General features: G+C 39.1%; 1 protein-coding gene across 11 annotated transcripts in view; it reads right to left on the reverse strand.

Annotated features, from left to right (window-relative positions):
• EML5 (EMAP like 5) overlaps window positions 1-19,194 on the reverse strand; it is a 171,752-nt gene that overhangs the window by 85,843 nt on the left and 66,715 nt on the right. For all 11 annotated transcript variants that reach the window (XR_011385002.1, XR_011385001.1, XR_011385003.1 and 8 more), the window contains 6 exons: window positions 14,981-15,237; window positions 13,334-13,546; window positions 5,550-5,717; window positions 4,754-4,860; window positions 4,138-4,256; window positions 1,801-1,987 (listed from right to left, as the gene is read on the reverse strand). Coding sequence is in view for 7 of the 11 variants with exons in the window: in XM_070065495.1 (XP_069921596.1) it covers window positions 1,801-1,987; window positions 4,138-4,256; window positions 4,754-4,860; window positions 5,550-5,717; window positions 13,334-13,546; window positions 14,981-15,237 (1,051 nt within the window). In the remaining 4 variants the exon portion in view is untranslated. The remainder of the gene's footprint in view (window positions 1-1,800; window positions 1,988-4,137; window positions 4,257-4,753; window positions 4,861-5,549; window positions 5,718-13,333; window positions 13,547-14,980; window positions 15,238-19,194) is intronic.

Here is a 19,194-nt window from a genome sequence, read left to right on the forward strand (position 1 = left end):
TTATCTGACCCCAAACAACAACAGTGCCAAGGCTGAAAAGCTCTGATATGTACTCATGAGACTGTATCACAGTTTCAAGAATGTAAATTTCTGGAGCTGGTGTTGTGGTGTGGTGGTTTAAGCCACCTCCTGCAATGGTGGCATCCCACATGGGTGTCAGTTCATGTCTCAGCTGCTCTGCTTCAAGCTAGCACCTGACACCCATGTGGGAGACACAAATGAAGTTCCTGGCTCCTGGCTTTGGCTTGGTCCAGTTCTGACCATTGCAACATTTGGGGGGTGACCCAGTGGATGGAAGATCTCTCTCCCTCTCTCTCTCTACTCCCCCTCCCCTCTAATCTGACTTTTTTTTTTTTTTTTTTTTTTGGTAACAGCCAGAGTAGACAGAGACAGAGACAGAGACAAAGACAAAGGTCTTCCTTTTCCATTGGTTCACCCTCCAATGGCCGCCGTGGCCAGTGCACCACGCTGATCTGAGGCCAGGAGCCAGGTGCTTCTCCTGGTCTCCCATGGGGTGCAGGGCCCAAGTACTTGGGCCATCCTCCACTGCACTCCCGGGCCACAGCAGAGAGCTGGACTGGAAGAGGGGCAACCGGGACAGAATCCGGTGCCCCGACCGGGACTAGAACCCTGTGTGCCGGCGCCACAGGCGGAGGATTAGCCTACTGAGCCGTGGCGCCGGCCTAATCTGACTTTTAAATCAATCAATCTTTAAAAAATATGAATCTTTACCATGGCAATAAGATGTCTTATTTACTTTTACATTTGCAGCACATATCTCAGTATACATATGATGAATATTTTAGAATGAATGGGAAAAAGGAGGGAGGAAAGGGTAGGGAAGGAGAAAGGGAGAAAGAACGAGCAAGGTAAAGCACAAAGGATGGTAAGAAGGAAGGAAAAGAGTATTTGCTCCTTTCAAGGAAGCTCCATACATCCTAGAAGACGCATTTGCATAATATTTAAAGCAGACAACAGGCTTGAGGCTATACTATTAGCCAAGTGATCTAGAACACATTATTTAATTTCACTAAATAAACCTAAACTTCATTTGTAAAATGGGGGAAATAATTTTACTCTCATACGGTTGAGGTGAGAATAAAATGAATATACAATAAGATATTAGTAAAGTGCTTACATATAGTAAAAATCTTCCTTTTCTAGTAATATCCCTACATTATTGTTATCAGTTAAGAATTTTCTCAGTGCTTTCTATTTCAATACTTCTGCTTTCTATTTCAGAAAGTTTGAACAGGTTGCTGCCATGGTAGGAAAATTAAGAAAAAATCACTCTGTCACAGACATTTGTTGAAAGTATCTAAAGAAGCCAGATTTCTAGTCTTTGTTTCCTATAATTTTACTCACAAATTCAAAAAATTAATGTCCTGATTAAAAACAAGCCTGAATTTTAGTTCCAAAGTCTGATTAAAATAATAAAAATTGAAAATAATAAATTTATAAGGAATAAAGTTGGGGTAAATTTCATTTATGAGAATATAATCTATTCTAAAAAATTAGTTATTCTTCACTTCCCAGAACACTTTTCATATATAGGCATATAGAAACACACAAACATGCCTGCGTGAGCGAGGGTATTTCAAAAAGTTCATAGAAAATGGAAATTAAAACATGCTTATTTTGGTGAAAAATACTTTTAAATTCATGCTTTTTAAATAATACATATTTCCCATGAACATTCTGAAGACCCTTATATACAAAAGTAGAAAAATCCAACTTTACAATCAAAAAAGGTTCTAACCTATCTGGCTCATTGTCACACAGTCTTTTAAAGAAACGTACCTGGCCTGTTGCCACATAGTCTTTCAGAGGATGAATAGCCAGGCAGAGAATATCATCGTCATGACCTAGGTAAAAACGCTGTGTATTCTGTTGTCGATTATAAATGACACCCACTGCTGCCACATGGTACACAATTTCACCAATTTGAGTATAAAACAGATTACTTCGACAGTCATAACCTCTGTAACTAACACAGAAAACAAATCATGTATAATTAATTACATCTGATCAATACAATATATATAGAGAAGCAGGTACCTTTTAGGTGTGTCATTCAATTTCACTTTCACAGGATAATTAACAATAGAAAGAAAATACTACAATTTCAGATCTCACAAACTTTTATTACAAATAAGTCAATCCAAACTATAATACTGAGTAAAACAAATAAGACGCAGAAAAATATAACAGTACACTACTATTTATACTATGTATAATATTAGCTTATATAGTATAAAACAAAAATGTGCTTTTTACAAATAAAAGAGAAGAAATCAAATTTGTATTTTTTATATGCATACATGTTTCTGAAACTCAGTAACAGTGACTACTTGTGGAAAGGGAAATAGTGACTGGGAGGGGAGAAGCAGGAGTTTTATTTTCAAACTACAGTTTTATACACATTTGAATCATCAGAATATATATCCTCAAAATAAGTTTAAGCAATTTTTGGGGGGCTGTAAAAGCCCTTTTATAAAGTAAGCAAAAATTTTAAATATTATAATCATCCAGGAAAAAGTAGCCAAATCTGTTAAAAATTTTTAAAGTTAATTTTATTCAACAAGTAGAGGTGGGCAGGTCTCCTATCCATTGGTTCACTATCCAAAAGCCTGCAACAGCTGGGGTTGGACCAGGTTGAAACCAAGAGCCAAGAGCTTAAATGGAAGCAGAAGCAGAACTGGGACTTGAACCTAAGCACTCCAACATGAGATGTGGGCATCTGAAATGGCATTCAAGCATTGGTGACAAATTCTCACTCTCCAAATATTATTCAAACAGTCAATATAATTTCACTTAGAGAAACTTTGCTTATACTTCAAATATATTTGATGATAGCATTGTGGCACTGCAGGTTAAGCTGCCACTTGTGATGTTGGAACCTCATATTAGTGCATCAGTCCTGGTTGCTCCACTTCCAATCCAGCTCCTAGCTATAATACACCTGGGAAGGCAGCCGAAGATAGCTCAAGCTATGCACATGGGAGGCCTGTTGGAGTTCCAGGCTCCCGGCTTTGGCCTGGCCCAGCCTGACTACTGCGGTCATTTGGGGAGTGAATCAGCAGATAGAAGTTCTCTCTTTTTCTTTCCTGTCACTTTGCCTTTCAAATAAATAAATAAATCTTAAAAACACACACACAATCATAAAACACAACTACATAGAAACACTGCCTATTTTAACACTGAATAAAAATACTTTTACTAAATAATTATTTTTCCAAGTTTTTAAAAGTATCATCAGGGCCAGTGCTGTGGTGTAGTGGGTAAAGCCACCACCTGTAGTGCCTGCGTCCCATATGAGTTGTGGTTCCAGTCCTGGCTGCTCCACTTCCAATCTAGCTCCCTACTAATGTGCCTGGGAAGATGGTTCAAGTCCTTGGGCCCCTGCAACCACATGAGAGACCTGGAAGAAGCTCCTGGCTCCTGGATTTGGGTTGGCTCAGCTCTGGCTGTTGCAGCCATTTGGGGAGTGAACCAGCAGATGGAGGCTCTTGCTCGCTTTCTCTGCTTCTGCCTCTCTGTAACTCTGCCTTTCAAATAAATAAAATAAATCTTTTTAAAAAGTAAAATAGAAAGTATTCTCAATCAAGTAAGAAAATGAGTGCTGAGTAAGGAGTAGGAAAGACCAAGATTGGACAATCTGCTGCTGCCAGCCTAAATTGGGAGACCTATATTGCCAGATGTTCTAAGAGAATCCAGAAACTATATTTCAAAGAAATTAAAATATGAAAGCCAAAATGCTCAGGTGAAAAGAAGTCACGATATCATTCCAAATTAGATAAATGTAGTAGAGAGGATTATTTCTTAATTTTATCTATTCTCATCTGTTAAAATAGAAGAGGTTCATGTCTAAATATTACACTATACTTTAATAAGACAAATTTTAAATTTTATTTAATAAACACTTCTAGAGTGCTCATTAAATGCCAGGCAAGTGTGAAAGTCACCATCAGCACTGCCTTATTTCCTCCTCCTCACAGTCTTATGCATAGGAGCTATTTTCTCCATTTTACAGATGGGAAAAGAGAGGCACAGAGAAGTTGAGTGAACGCCCAGTCACCCAGCTAGTAAGTGTGGACCACAATTCAAGCATGTAAGAGAAGAACAGCTGTTTTATACCCATGAACAAAGTGTAAGCGGATACTGTTTCCTGGAGCCCGCTCTCTTCTTTTAGAAGTAGCACTCTTTTGCTTCTCTTTGCATTGCTCTTTAAGCTGAGGTAGATCTTCTTTGTAAACCTTTAAGAAAACGTATATAAGTAGGAGCATTCTTAGAATAAATATCAATAAAGACATTCATATATTCCTAATGCAATTTTCAGACATTGTGGTTACTGTTCAGCAGCTTTAACAACTTTCTCAAGGATAAATATTCATGAAATTTACTTCTTAGAAAAGAACAAACTAATGCACATTTTCTAGGTATCACATTGACAAATACATATTTACTATTCCAAGAAATTTTTATACTTCATAAGAGAATACTTCAAAGAGAATAAATTAAGAGTATACTCTGACAAAAATCTATAAGAAACAGAACACAGACATACTCAGTAATATCAAGTGTTTAATATAACATTTTACAGACGTGTATGTTAAATTCTGAAGTGGGAAACTGAAATAGTTAGATATTGCTTGGGAAACTAAAATGACAAAAGGTAACAATAAATGAGCAATGGGAACAAGATAAAGAACAAATGACTTTTCAGGGAAAGTTGTGTGATAATAGAAATTACCTGCCGTCGGTAGGTGAGCTGTGTCTCTTGTTCAATTTCAGAATCCAGTTCTGGAACATCAGACAGATCTGAATCTGACTCATCACTGTTAGAATCAGCCAGACTTTCTGGAATTTTTAAGAATCAAATGTTACTTGTTTAAAGAAGACTCATTTTCAAAACAGCACTGTAAAGTTAATGATGAAGAGTTGACGTTGTCAGTTGAAATGAGACAAGCCATAAAACAATCAAATGAAATTACCTATTCAAGTGACACAGATGTCAGTAAACTGCACTACAGATTATCTTCCTCTCCACTCACTGCAAAATCAATAGTTCCTTTAAATCCCTTCACTGGCTCCCCAATGACCGCTACATCAAATTTAAATGTCTGTGCAAATATAAGTGGATATAACCTATAGTTAACATGAAAAATAGCTAAAAAATTCTATATGTAACAGGTGATTTTACATTACACATTTTTCTTTATCAAAAGAAAGCATAAACAAAACTTAGGCACCCATCTTGCAGAGGATACATTAAGTGTTTTTTTTAATTTTATTTTTGCTAACATAGCTGTTTCTCCATTTATGTTTTGACAGATTAAAATGCAACCAAATTACTTTATGTAGTCCGTGTTCTGTGATATCTGACTTTAAACATATAGACTTAATACTTTAAGTAGAAGTTTCTGCTGGTAACAAACTACACTGTTAACTTATAAGACTAGATTATACTTCAATAGTAAATCTGTTACATTGAGGTCATTGAAAAGTTATTTGGAAGGGAAAGTGTTCAGGCAATGTGTAGTACTCACCTTGGGGTGCAATGTGAAGAGCATCTTTCAGTTTTCTTTCTGGAATAAACTTCCACTGAAAGACAGAGTGATCTGCTCCACCAATAGAAATAACCCACTGATAATCATGTGACCATCTGACATTAGTTACGTGAGCGGAATGGCCAAAATATTTTCTAAACTTGGCCCCTATAACAAAAATACATCTTAAAATTGATAAACAAATGTTAACACACTTAAATATCACTTCAAACAAGAATTTCTATACATGGTAAGCATCCTTCTTTTATATTAACTATGATCAAGTTGGAAAAATGTGGGTTCAAAAAATGGTTGACTCAACTAAAAAGAGTTGATATCAAGGGATTTAAAATAATCTGTTCCTGGTATATGGTATACACCTTCTTACATACTGGAATGAAAATATGGAAAACAAACTTTTATTTTGGCCATGAATTTAGAGATAGCCATGTTAAAGTATAAAACAGTGATCAAAACACATTTAACGGGTTGAGCATTTGGCCTAGCAATTAAAGCACCCATATTCCAAATTGTAGTGCTTGGGTCCATGTCTCGGCTCGGATTCCAATTTCAGCTTCCTGTTAATGCAGACCACAGGAGGCAGCAGTGATGGCTCAAGAATTATATTTCTGCTACCTGAAGGAGATACCTGGACTGGGTTTCCAGCTCCTGTCCCAGCCACTGTGGGCATTTGGGGAATGAAGCATCAGATGGAAGTGTTGTCTGCCAAATAAATTTTTAAAATTCATCTAAAATGGTAATTTATTGCTGCTTAATAGTAATACTATTATTATAGGAATCAATTCTATATGTAGCTTATTAGAAGTCAGTAATTTCCAGACAGATTTTTACTGGGCTGGACTGTGGGAAGTTACCTATTAGGTAAAATTTAGTCTCTCCTATATGGGAATGCATTATTTCCCTGGCAAGAAGGCTCTGGTTATTACTTCCTTCAGCTGTGCTCTCAAGTACTCCTTGCTGTCAGAGAATCTTTCTTTAAACAAATTAAGTTATGGGGCCAGTGCTGTGGCATAGCAGGTAAAGGCACTGCCTGCAGTGTTGGCATCCCAAATGGGCACCAGTTCGGGTCCTGGCTGTTCCACTTCTGATCCAGCTCTCTGCTATGGCCTGGGAAAGCAGCAGAAGATGGCCCAAGTCCTTGGGCCCCTGCACCTGTGTGGGAGACCTGGAGAAGCTCCTGACTCCTGGCTTCGGATTGGCTCAGCTCTGGCCATTGCGGTTATTTGGGGAATGAATCATCGGATGAAGATACACACACACTCTCCCTCTCTGCCTCTGCCTCTCTGTAACTCTGACTTTCAAGTAAATAATTTTTTTTTTTTTTTTTTACAGGCAGAGTGGACAGTGAGAGAGAGAGACAGAGAGAAAGGTCTTCCTTTGCTGTTGGTTCACTCTCCAATGACCGCCGCGCGGCGGCCGGCGCACCGTGCTGATCCGATGGCAGCAGCCAGGTGTTTCTCCTGGTCTCCCATGGGGTGCAGGGCCCAAGGACCTGGGCCATCCTCCACTGCACTCCCGGGCCACAGCAGAGAGCTGGCCTGGAAGAGGGGCAACTGGGACAGAATCCGGCGCCCCGACCGGGACTAGAACCCAGTGTGCTGGTGCCGCAAGGCGGAGGATTAGCCTAGTGAGCCGTGGCGCCGGCCAAATAAATAAAATCTTTAAAAAAAAACCAGTTATTTGAAGATAACTGACTACACTGGGTGATAGTAGCCCCAACAGAGGTGTAAATAATCCTGAACGAACCTTTCAAATTTTTCTCTTTCAAAGACTTATTATCTCCCTGGAAAAATCAGGACAGCTCAACAAAAAATTTATGAAATACTCATTAGTCTAAGGGAAACCAGTTATTTCTTTTTTTAAAGATTTATTTATTTTATTTGAAAGTCAGATTTACACAGAGAAAGGAGAGGCAGAGAGAGAGAGAGGTCTTCTATCTGATGGTTCACTCCCCAATTGGCTGCAACGGCCAGAGCTGCACCAATCCGGAGCCAGGAGCTTCTTCTGGGTCTCCCACGTGGGTGCAAGGGCCCAAGTGGGCCATCTTCTACTGCCTTCTCAGGCCACAGCAGACAGATGGATGGGAAATGGAGCAGCCAGGACTAGAACCAGTGCCCATATGGGATGCTGGAATCGCAGGTGGGAAATTAACCTACTGTGCCACGGCGCTGGCCCCGAAACCAGTTATTTCTAAACAAAGGGTTTGTATGAACAAGTATTAATCATTTAATAACCAGAACCACTATCCTGTTCTGATAAATGGATTTTTAAAATACTTATTTATTTGAAAGGCCTAGAGGAGGGAGACAGAGAGAGATTTCCCATCTGCTGGTTCACTCACCAAATGCCCCCAATAGCTGGGGCTGGGTCAAGCTGAAGGTAGAAGCCTGGAATTCCATCTGAGTCCCCTACATGGGTACCAGGGACCCAAATACCTGGGCCATGATAATCCAGTATCCTCCCAGGAACATTAGCAGGAAGCTGGATGGGAAGTGAGGTATGCAGGACTCAAACTGTCCTCTGATATGGGATGTGCAAATTCCAAGTGGCGATTTAATCTGCTGCACCACAACTCCTGCCCAGATATTTAGATGTCTAAAAAGAGAACCTAGATATCACATCTTTCATGATTTGAACATGACTCACAAAGATCAAGCTATGTATTCTCCTATATGCTTACAGAATCCCTGTGATTATCCCTTGTGATTATTCTCATGGGGTAAAAACACAACAGTCTATTGCTTGTTAACTCCTCCAACAAACTACACCCCTTGAAGACAAGGGCGGCATCTTGTGTACTAAACACCTCTAGTGCCTGGTACATAGCAAACACTCATTAGATATTTGAAGAAGAAAGGAAAAGTTACATCTCTCCTTACTCCACCAGTACGTTTGAGTTCAAATGTTAGTCTGCAGAGGAGGAAAGAAGAAGTAGAAGAAGCAGAGGGCGTGAACATCGACTCCAACCCTTATAATTCACAGAAGACAAAAAAAGTATGACATAGCTTAAAGAATGCCAGAATTTAAACCAAAAGACTGGAGCTTGAGGATCAGCTCCACTACTTGATAGCAACACAGTGTGAGCGCGCACGTGGCCTCTTCTAGACTTCATTTCCTCGGTTTTTAATATAAGTTGGATTATATGCTCTTGGATTTTCTTCCAATGAGGAAAACTCTGATTGTATGATAGGAAATTATAAAAGGACAGTTAAAGACTGAACACTGTATCATCAGTTAGGACCAATGACAAGAAAAGGTAAGATGGTCATAGAAGCTTTCCTAAAGGAGGATAACTCTTCGTAGAGATAAAGAAATACACTTAAATATTTATGTTTCAGTGACCCCATTTCTTTTCTAATTTGTTTTAATATAAATTTTCAAAGCTAAATATCTTTGATAAATTGCAGCAACATGATAGGACAAAGGACTTTTTTCCATTTAACTGTTTATATGTCTTTAAAGTTTTCGGATATAATATATGGCAATTATCTTTCTGATCTAGTAAAAGAATTTCTTAACATACAAAACAGTACTATCCATAAAAAAGAAATTAATAGTTCTGGGGTTGGCGCTGTGGCTCACTCGATTAATCCTCTGCCTTGCAGTGCCAGCATCCCATAGGGCACTGGGTTCTAGTCCCGACTGGTCCTCTTCCAGTCCAGCTCTCCGCTGTGGCCCAAGTGCTTGGGCACCTGCACCCGCATGGGAGACCAGGAAGAAGTGCCTGGCTCCTGGCTTCAGGTCAGCACAGCCCCGGCCGCAGCGGCCATCTGGGGGTTGAACCAACAGAAGGAAGACCTTTCTCTCTCTCTCTCTCTCTCACTGTCTATAACTACCTGTCAAATAAAAAAATTTATAAAAAAAAGAAATTAATAGTTTTGACAACATTGAAATTAACAAATGGTCAACAAATTACATTGTTAAAGAATAGGGGCCAAGCATTTGGCCCAGCAGTTAGTTAGCCACTTGGGATTCCCACATCTCATATCAGAGTTCCTGGTTCAAGTCTTGGCTCTTCTACTTCTGATCCAGTTTTCTGTTAATGTATACCCTTTGAGGCAGCAGGTAGTGGCTCAAGTACTTGAATCCTCGCTACCCATGTGGGAGACCCAAACTGAGTTCTGGGCTCCTGGCTTCTGCTTTGCCCAGCCCTGGCTGTTGCAGGTATTTGGGGAGTGAATTAGTAGATAAAAGATCTTTGTCTTTGTCTACTTTTCTGCCTTTCAAATAAAATGAAAATATATTGGAAAGAAAAAAACAAGGCACTAACTGGGAAAAGACAGTTGTGATCCATAAAAATTACAAAGTACTTGTATCTACTAGAGTATGTAAAGTAACTCCTATATATCAATAATAAGAAACAACTCCATAGAAAAATATGAAAAGAGACCTGTGGTTTTTTGTTTTGTATTTTAGAGACCCATGTTTGACAGGAGAGGAAATGCAGAAGACCAAAAACATTTGAAAAGATGGTCAATCTCATTAGTGGTCAAATACAAAGTAAGGTCACACTGTGATCTTTTACACTCTGTAAAAATAAGAAAGGGTGGTAATGCCAACTGCTGAGAAGGCTGTTGATCAACAGGTTTGTAAAACAGTACAACCACTTGGAAAAACAATTTACCACTTTCTTACAAGGATCAACATTCACATTCTCTATGACCCAGCAGTTTCCCTCCTAGGACACATTTCATATAGAAACAAAAGGCTGGGGGCTGGCACTGTGGCACAGCAGGTAAAGCCACCACCTGCAGTGCCGGCATCCCATATGGACGCTGGTTCAAGTTCTGGCTGCTCCACTTCTGATCCAGCTACCTGCTAACGTGCCTGGGAAACAGAAGATGGCCCAGGCACTGGGACCCCTGTAACTATGTGGGAGACCTGGAAGAAGCTCCTGGTTTCTGGCTTCAGAGCAGCACCACTCTGGCCATTGCAGCCATTTGGGAAGTAAACAAGCGGATGGAAGACCTCTTTGTCTCTCCCTCTTTGTCACTCTGCTTCTTAAATAAATAAATAAATCTTTTAAAAATATAAGGCTGGTGCTGTGGTGCAGCAGGTTAACGCCCTGGCCTGAAGCGTCGGCATCTCATATGGGTTCAAGACCTGGCTACTCCACTCTGATTCAGCTCTCTGCTATGGCCTGGGAAAGCAGTAGAAGATGGCCCAAGTCCTTGGGCTCCTGTGCCCACGTGAAAGACCCGGAGGAAGCTCCTGACTCCTGGCTTCAGATCGGCGCAGCTCCAAGCCATTGAGGTCAACTGGGGAGTGAACCATGAGATGGAAGACCTCTCTCTCTCTCGCTCTCTCTCTCTGCCTCTCCTCTGTGTAATTCTTTCAAATAAATAAATAAATAAATCTTTAATAAAAAAAATGAGACTGGAAAGGACTCAAGTGTCTGTTTAAAGGAGAATGCAGGCCGGCGCCGTGGCTCAATAGGCTAATCCTCCACCTTGCGGCACTGGCACACCGGGTTCTAGTCCCGGTCAGGGCGCCGGATTCTGTCCCGGTTGCCCCTCTTCCAGGCCAGCTCTCTGCTATGGCCAGGGAGTGCAGTGGAGGATGGCCCAGGTGCTTGGGCCCTGCACCCCATGGGAGACCAGGAAAAGCACCTGGATCCTGGCTCCTGCCATCGGATCAGCGCGGTGCGCCGGCTGCAGCGGCGGCCATTGGAGGGTGAACCAACGGCAAAGGAAGACCTTTCTCTCTCTGTCTCTCTCTCACTGTCCACTCTGCCTGTCAAAAATAAAAAAATAAAATAAAAAATAAAAAATAAAAAAAAAGGAGAATGCATAAACTGCAGCATACATTTACGAGACAGTATTTTAAAAGAAATGAAAAACAAATGCACTAAATTTCCTTTCAACAACATGAATCTTGGAAAAACAACACTTAAGTAAGTCCCTTTTATAAATTTGTTTTATTTTTCCATTGAATTTTCTTCTGGAATTTAAATAAATAATTTTCCTTAGTCAACAAGAAGCAGAGAGAGGGTCCTGGACATTATTAGCAAGGGCAGAGGTAACAGATGAAGGTCGCCTGCCCTCATCTCTTCATTCTCCCCTACCCGCTTACCCCTCTACCACAGCCCAGGCTACGATCTGGGAAGAGTCTGCATTATTTAAAAGATTCTGGTCAAGAGCAGGAGAAAGGGTAGAGCAGTGGAAAGGCAGGGGAGATGAGATGCTCCGGGCTGCAATCAGATTGGAGGAAATGTGGAAGAGGAACACACAGCCCTTCTCTCTAAACAAGCCTTGTGCTTCAATTACAATGATTCTATACCATAAAGTATTTTCTACTATTTAAGATTTTTCCTCATTTTGAAAAGCTGCACTTAGAAGTCATCTAATAGATATTACCTAAGTGTTTATCTAAAATATATGAACATATCAGACACAATCTTTTCCTAACCTGAAGCTGGATCAACAGTAGACTTAATTAATCTAAAAGGCAAAGAGTTTTCCTATAAATACTGCAAATTTTACAGCATACAGGTATGTCAGTTCAATAAACATTGAGTCAACAACATGACAAGACTAGCAGGATCCTGAACGCACTTTGCTGTAGAGACATATCAGAAGTGTCATCCTAGGTTTCTGGGAAAACTGAGCCCTGAAGTCTGACATCAGTGGTCTATGTGTTTGAATCACACTACTTGAGCTGTTCCCATAATCTCCCTTACTAAGTTGTACTTCAATATTTGCCCAGCTTTTTTCAGCAAGCCAAGTAAAAAAGCATTACTGCACCTGTTGCTATAAATGTGGGCGCTCTAGATATACTCTCTGTACCTAATATAAAATCCATGCCCTAGGAGGGAATTCTTTGAAAATTAAAAAACTGATTTTCCTGACAAGTTAGTACGTCTTTTTTTTTTTTTTAATCTACAACAAAAATGATTTTGCACCTTGGTTTATTTTTGGTTTGCAGGAATCTCACAATCAAATCTGGTGTTTGACTACTGTCACTTTTAACCTCATTTCAATACAGTACTTCAATTTATATTTCCCTTGATAATAATTCTCTATTCATATAATTGTTTTAGTGTTTATGGACTTGTTATAAGCTGAGCATTTTATGGAAGAGGTATGAATTAGATGAATGATTACTAACACAGAATTTCATTTAATTATTCCCAGCGATGAACAGAACAATATCATTTTAGGAGAGTTTCAGGCAAAAGAGGTGATATATATAAAATAATTAGAAAATAACTGATGAAAAGACTTATTTTTTTACATCTCACTGTTATTAAAAAGAAACAAATTTCAAAACAATATACACTCAAGATTTAAAAAAAAACACACTCACACTTGAAAACCAGCCAACAAACCAGTAAGTTCCAAACTAAGTTTGTAAAGTTGACTATTTCCTCAGAATTCTTGAGAAAGAGACATAAGAATAATGTCTCCTAAAAGATACATATTCAACAAGTTAAGTGAGTAAAAGTAACAAGACATAAGAAAATCCATAACTATAATTGTACAGTCTGACTATAAGCAGCAGCTCAGAAAGTGGGGAGAAGAATGTTTCCTAAAAAGAAAGAGGTATGGTTCACTTATAATAAATGAATTCAAACAAATCTGTAATAAAAATTTATAATCAAAAATTAATGTTACATATAAAAATAACTTTTGAATTAGCAAAATAAAACCCACCACCAGTCAGTTCATGTTTTAAAAAATATGAACTCCTCTTATTTGTGCCAAGACTAATTTTCTACCACAACATAAGAAATAAGTTACTTAACAATATTTTGGAAAAAATACCTTTTCTTAAACATGGATATCGGAATAACTTTACTATTCCATAGTCATCAGCTGTAACTAAAACTTGACCAATATGATTTCCATCTACTGAATTTATATCATTGATATCTGAATACTTGGGCCAAATTCCATTTACTTCAAGGCCTGAAACACATGTCCATGAAGCCCAATGAACACCTTTTATTTCTTCTTTATTTGTCACTTCTTTTCCTCCTAAAAATAAATCAGAGTCTTAATTTAAGAAGTTACTCCACTTGGCTTTATTCAAGTTTAAGTTATACTGATAATATGGAAAACCTGGGAATTTGAAGTATCTTTCCCACCCCAGTTAGGAGTATACATGACAAGGTAGGTTAAGTTTGGGTAAGAAGAGAAAATTAAATATGAGGAATTAACGAGAAAGACCACTAACAAAATAACATTGTTTGAGAGACACACACAAATTTGGATATGATTGCCTTAGTAGTTTCACCCATGTGGAGGATAAAACTGAATCCCATTAAAATCATGACACAGATTAGTCAGTTACAAGAAAAGGAAAAAGTTATGAGAAAGTGGCATTTAAAGAAAAATCCAAGATATATAGTTGAGAAGAGAGAACAGAAAAAGACCAGGAAATAGGGATTAGTGGGGAATAATATATTTACATCAGGTAAGAGGACTTTAAGATTCACTCTTCTTTACGTATAGACTTCATATAAAAAATTTTGAGGAAGATGCATTAGTTTAATTATGGAGTTAGTCTTATGAAATAACTTGCTGGAAGTTAGTGATTCATTCACTAAATGTCATTAAATAAAGGATTAAGGTAATATTTTGATGATTCTATTTTTATCCCTTTTTAAAAATCTTTAATGGGAATTCATCTTTTTTCAAATTTATCTTATTAACTAAGTTATTAATATTTGAAAAATTTGAGGTAACACAAAAAATCTATGGTCACACAATTTGTAGCAATTATATTTACTTGATTAGGTCCACCTATAGAAATGGCATTCTGACTCACTAATACACAGTGGGACTTTTAACCATTTACCACTCACATGGTATTAAATTTAATATAAACTGAATGTCATAGATTCTCCAAGCAAAGGAGTTTTAATTAAGAATTAAAAGGATTTAGAAGGTGGCTGCCAAGCTGGAAGATGTAGGGGTGATGGCAGATGTTGGTCAAGGGGTACAAAATTTCAGTCATGCAGGATGAATAAATTCTGGAAGAGCTAATATACAGCATATTGGCTATCATTAATAATACTGCATTATTCCAAGGTATACTTGCAGTTTGCTAGGAGAGTAGATCTTAAATGTTCTAACCACATACACACAACAATACCTGTATGTGGCGATGAAAATGTTAAGTCTGAGAGATGTGGCAATCATTTCACAATGCCAATGTAAATCAAAACATTATGTAGTAATGATATGCCATTTTTATATATCAACCATACCTCAATAAAGCTGGGGAATAAAAACCAGAAGAATTTCAGTAGGGTACACTTATAGTAAAGACCACAATGCTTGAGATAATTAGCTCAGATCCCCTTCGGTTTTCTAAAATCACATGTAATGTATACTCTGTTCCTGTGAAAAACACTGTATAGGCACTAAAAATATAAAACTGATCAATAATTTACCAGAAAATTTTACCTGGCATCCTATAAAAGAGTCTTTTCCCACTTCCATCATTTGTCTGTAAATATCTACTGTCTGAGGACCAGTCCATATGAGTAATCAAACTAAGTGATCCAACACATTCACCAACTTTTTTATAACGCTGAGCAACTCCATAGATATCAACTGAGCTGTCATTGCATCCAACAGCAAGGTAAGTTCCATCTGGTGAATATTTTAATTCATGAATTGCCTCCTTTCTGTCTTTAACATGTACAACTTCTGTCATATCTCTGTTGAAAAGAAAAAAATGACATTATATGAACAATGTAATAAAAGAATTAATTCTGTTTTCAAATGTGTCTACAATGACTGTGAGGCTATATCAACTGTCTATGAAAATAAACACTATGAAATAAATGTAAATGAGACAAGTAGTACCAGCTGAACAACAGAAATTTATGAGAACAATATATGCTAGGAATCGAAAAAAATTCTGTATTTCAGCTCCTAAATTACTGTTATTTTTTAAAGACTTATTTATTTATTTTGAAAGAGAGGGAGAGAGAGATCTTCCATCTACTGGTTCACTCCCCAGATGGCCTCAATGGCCAGCTCTGGGTCAGGCCAAAGCCAGGAGCCTTTGGGTGTCCCACGTGGGTCCAGGGGCCCAAACTTTGGGTCTTCCTCTGCTGCTTTTCTCAGGCCATTAGCAGGCACCTGGATGGAAGTAGAGCAGTCAGGATGTGAACCAGCGCCTGTATAAGATGCTGGCATTGCAGTGAAAGCTTTACTCGCTAGGCTGTACCACCAGCCCCTTAAATTATTTATTTTTAAGTACTTAACAGACCCATACTAAATTTCTGGTGTCATGAAACAAAGGAAATAGTCACAGATTTTAGGATGAAAAAAGTTTTCTGTAAATAATGAGTTTATTGGCCGGCGCCGCGGCTCAATAGGCTAATCCTCCGCCTAGCGGAGCTGGCACCCCGGGTTCTAGTCCCAGTCGGGGCGCCGGATTCTGTCCTGGTTGCCCCTCTTCCAGGCCAGCTCTCTGCTGTGGCCAGGGAGTGCAGTGGAGAATGGCACAAGTGCTTGGGCCCTGCACCCCATGGGAGATCAGGAGAAGCACCTGGCTCCTGTCTTTGGATCAGCGCGGTGCGCCGGCCGCAGCACGCCAGCCATGGCAGCCATTGGAGGGTGAACCAACGGCAAAGGAAGACCTTTCTCTCTCTCTCACTGTTCACTCTGCCTGCCAAAAAAAAAAATAATGAGTTTATTAAAAATGCCCAATTATAAACATAATTTACAAACTTCTGTAATGAGCCAAATGTGCAAAATTACTTTATAAATAAAAGTGGAATTGATTTATACTACTTCAATAATACTACTGAATATATATTTTTATACAGCTACTACAAGTTATTTTTCTTCCAAATTCTTTGACATTTTTATAATATAACAAAAGTCTTTGCCTAGGGACTGTTTCAAGGTGAAGTTAAACATTTTTTCAATGATGCCTTATTTTGGAGTTTCCAAAACACTAAGGGCACTAATAAGTCATAAAAACAGATAAAGACTTAATTTAACAACACAGTGATTCCAAAGCTGTGGAGCGCTGCAAGGAGAAGGAAAGTGGACAAGGAGGAGGAAATGGGATTCCTATTTCTTTCTTTTCTTTTTTTTTTTTTTTAAGGATTTATTTTATTTATTTGAAAGGGAGAGTTAGAGAGATAGAGAGATAGAGAGAGGGAGAGATAGAGAAAGAGACAGAGACTTCTCCCATTCACTGGTTCACTCTCCAAATGGCTGCAATGGCCAGGGCTGGGCTAGACGGAAGCTAGGAGCCAGGAGCTTCCTCTGGTCTCCCACATGGGTGCAGGAACCCAAGCACTTGAGCCAACCTCTGCTGCTCTCCCAGGCACATTTGCAGGGAGCTGGATCGGAAGTGGAGTGGCCAGGACCTCAAACTAGTGCTCACATGGGATGCCTACATCTCAGGTGGTGGCTTTGTCCCATCATATTACATCACAATGCCAGCCTCAACAATTCTTATTTCTTTTTTTTCAGATTTTATTTATTTTACTTGAAAGTCACAGTTACGCAGAAAGAAGGAGAGGCACAGGGAGAGGGAGAGAAAGAGAGAGAGAGAGGGAGGGAGGGGGAGAGAGAGAGAGACAGAGAGACATAGAGAGAGGTGTGTGCAGGGGCCCAAGTGGGCAATCTTCTTCTGCCTTCCCAGGCCACAGCAGAGAGCTGGATTGGAAGTAGAGCAGCCAGGACTCGAACCGGTGCCCATATAGGATACCAGGACTGCAGGTGGTGGCTTTACCCGCTACACCACAGCACCAGCCCCAACAATTCTTATTTCTAATTAGTGCCAAGGACTTTTCTACATATAAATGGAACATCTGAAATGTTCCAAGCAGATAATTTCCCCAAAAGTGAAGTTTAAAAATCGATGTTTCTCAACTTTTTTAGTTTCTAAATGGACAATTTAGAGCAATCAACTTCAGATTTCTTTCAGTAATAATAAGTGCTTATCTATTTTAGGCCTGGGGGATGCAAATTTAAACTCACCTTCTTTTGTGAGAAATGGATGTAAAGTAATTACGACAAAATGTGATGATTGCCCAAAAGGACAATAGGAGACTCTACAGGAAATATTGAAAGATGGGTTAAGACTACTGGCAGGAAGGGTCCAAGGAAGGGTGATATCTGATTTAAGCATAAAACCTAAGAAGCTGGCTAAGTCTAAAAGAGGAGGGAAAGTTTTCCAGGAGGAAGACACAGCATGAGTAAGGGTGTGGAGGTAAGCAAGGTAGCACACCTGAAGACACAAGAGTAAGCAGGTAGAGACTGGGTTAAAGATAAGCTGAGTACAAGCTGTGAGGGATAGGATATGTTGCCAAGGACTTTACCATGGTACTAATTATGTAATGGAAAAGATGAAAACCAGTCCCATAACTAAAAAAGGGCATCCCAGCAAATGAAGAAAAAAAAAAAAAACAGCATACATGAGTGTTCAGCAATTCACCAAACCATCCCTTCTGCCTGGACTGAACTTCCTAGCTCCTTTGCAGTCATTTGGCCACATGCCTCAGTTCTAACCAAAGATAAGGGAGGAGACACTGTAAGCCATTTCCAAGCCATGCTGTTTTAGGAAACAGGCATATTCCCTGTCCCATTGGCTAGAGGTAACTGTGGAGTCTAGGAGTGATAAAACTACAACGATATAAAAGGATCCTGGGTCTCTGAGTGACTTGAGAAAGGACAGTTACTTGACTTCTGTTACAGGTGTGAAAATTAATCTTAAGTTGTATCTGAGCCACCATACAGCTGGGGGCCTACTACGGTATATAGCATTATCCTAACAAACACAACATTAAACACAGAAAAGGAGCCCAGATTATAAAATTTAAAGCTTCCACACTTTTAGCTTCATAATATATTTTTCACTTTATTTGAAAGGCAGAGAGATCTATCCACTGGTTCACTCCCCAAATGCCTGTGACAGCCTGTGACCCCAAATGCCTGGAACAGTCCGAAACCAGGAACCAGGAACTCCATACAGTTTCCCACATGGGTGGTAGGAACCCAAGTACTTGGGCCATCACTGCTGCCTTCTAGGGTTTGTATTAGCAGGAAGATGGAACAGAAGCAAAACCTGGCCCCAAACCACACATTCTGATAGGTCATGAGGCATCCCAAGTGGCATCTGGCCCCGTACTTTCATTTTTAAACTTTCCTGGTCAACATTACTTTTGCCTTAGACTCTGCAAGTTGCAAAAGTCCTCTCTATGCCTAGACTCACAAAGCTACTTCTGCTTTTCCCAGGGACTCTTTCAAGTTATAATTAAACCTGGGCAATTTATTTCCTTTTGCCCCACATCCCATCCATTTATTCATCCATATCTCTATGGAGCAAGACTTTTAAGAAAGCACCTAAAGCACTACTTCACAACTTCTACTCTTTAAGCCTCCTTTCATAATGATATCATCATCTTCACAAACCTTAAATAAAATGCTTCTGGAAAAATCGTCAAGTTCTCTTGGTATTTTTAACAGTATTTTTGTTCTAGAGATTTAACTGTTCTCAATTAATGACACAAAAATCTCAGGTTTCTGTCAGAATACTGCCTGACCACCAACATACACAAAAACAGAAAACAGTGAAGGAGACATATTCTGGCTGATTAACTGGTTTTATAGTATGAACTATGTTCCACGGCAACCAATTATGAATTACG

Source organism: Oryctolagus cuniculus, chromosome 20 (genome assembly GCF_964237555.1).
Source record: "Oryctolagus cuniculus chromosome 20, mOryCun1.1, whole genome shotgun sequence".
In the NCBI taxonomy this organism is placed as follows: Eukaryota; Metazoa; Chordata; class Mammalia; order Lagomorpha; family Leporidae; genus Oryctolagus; species Oryctolagus cuniculus.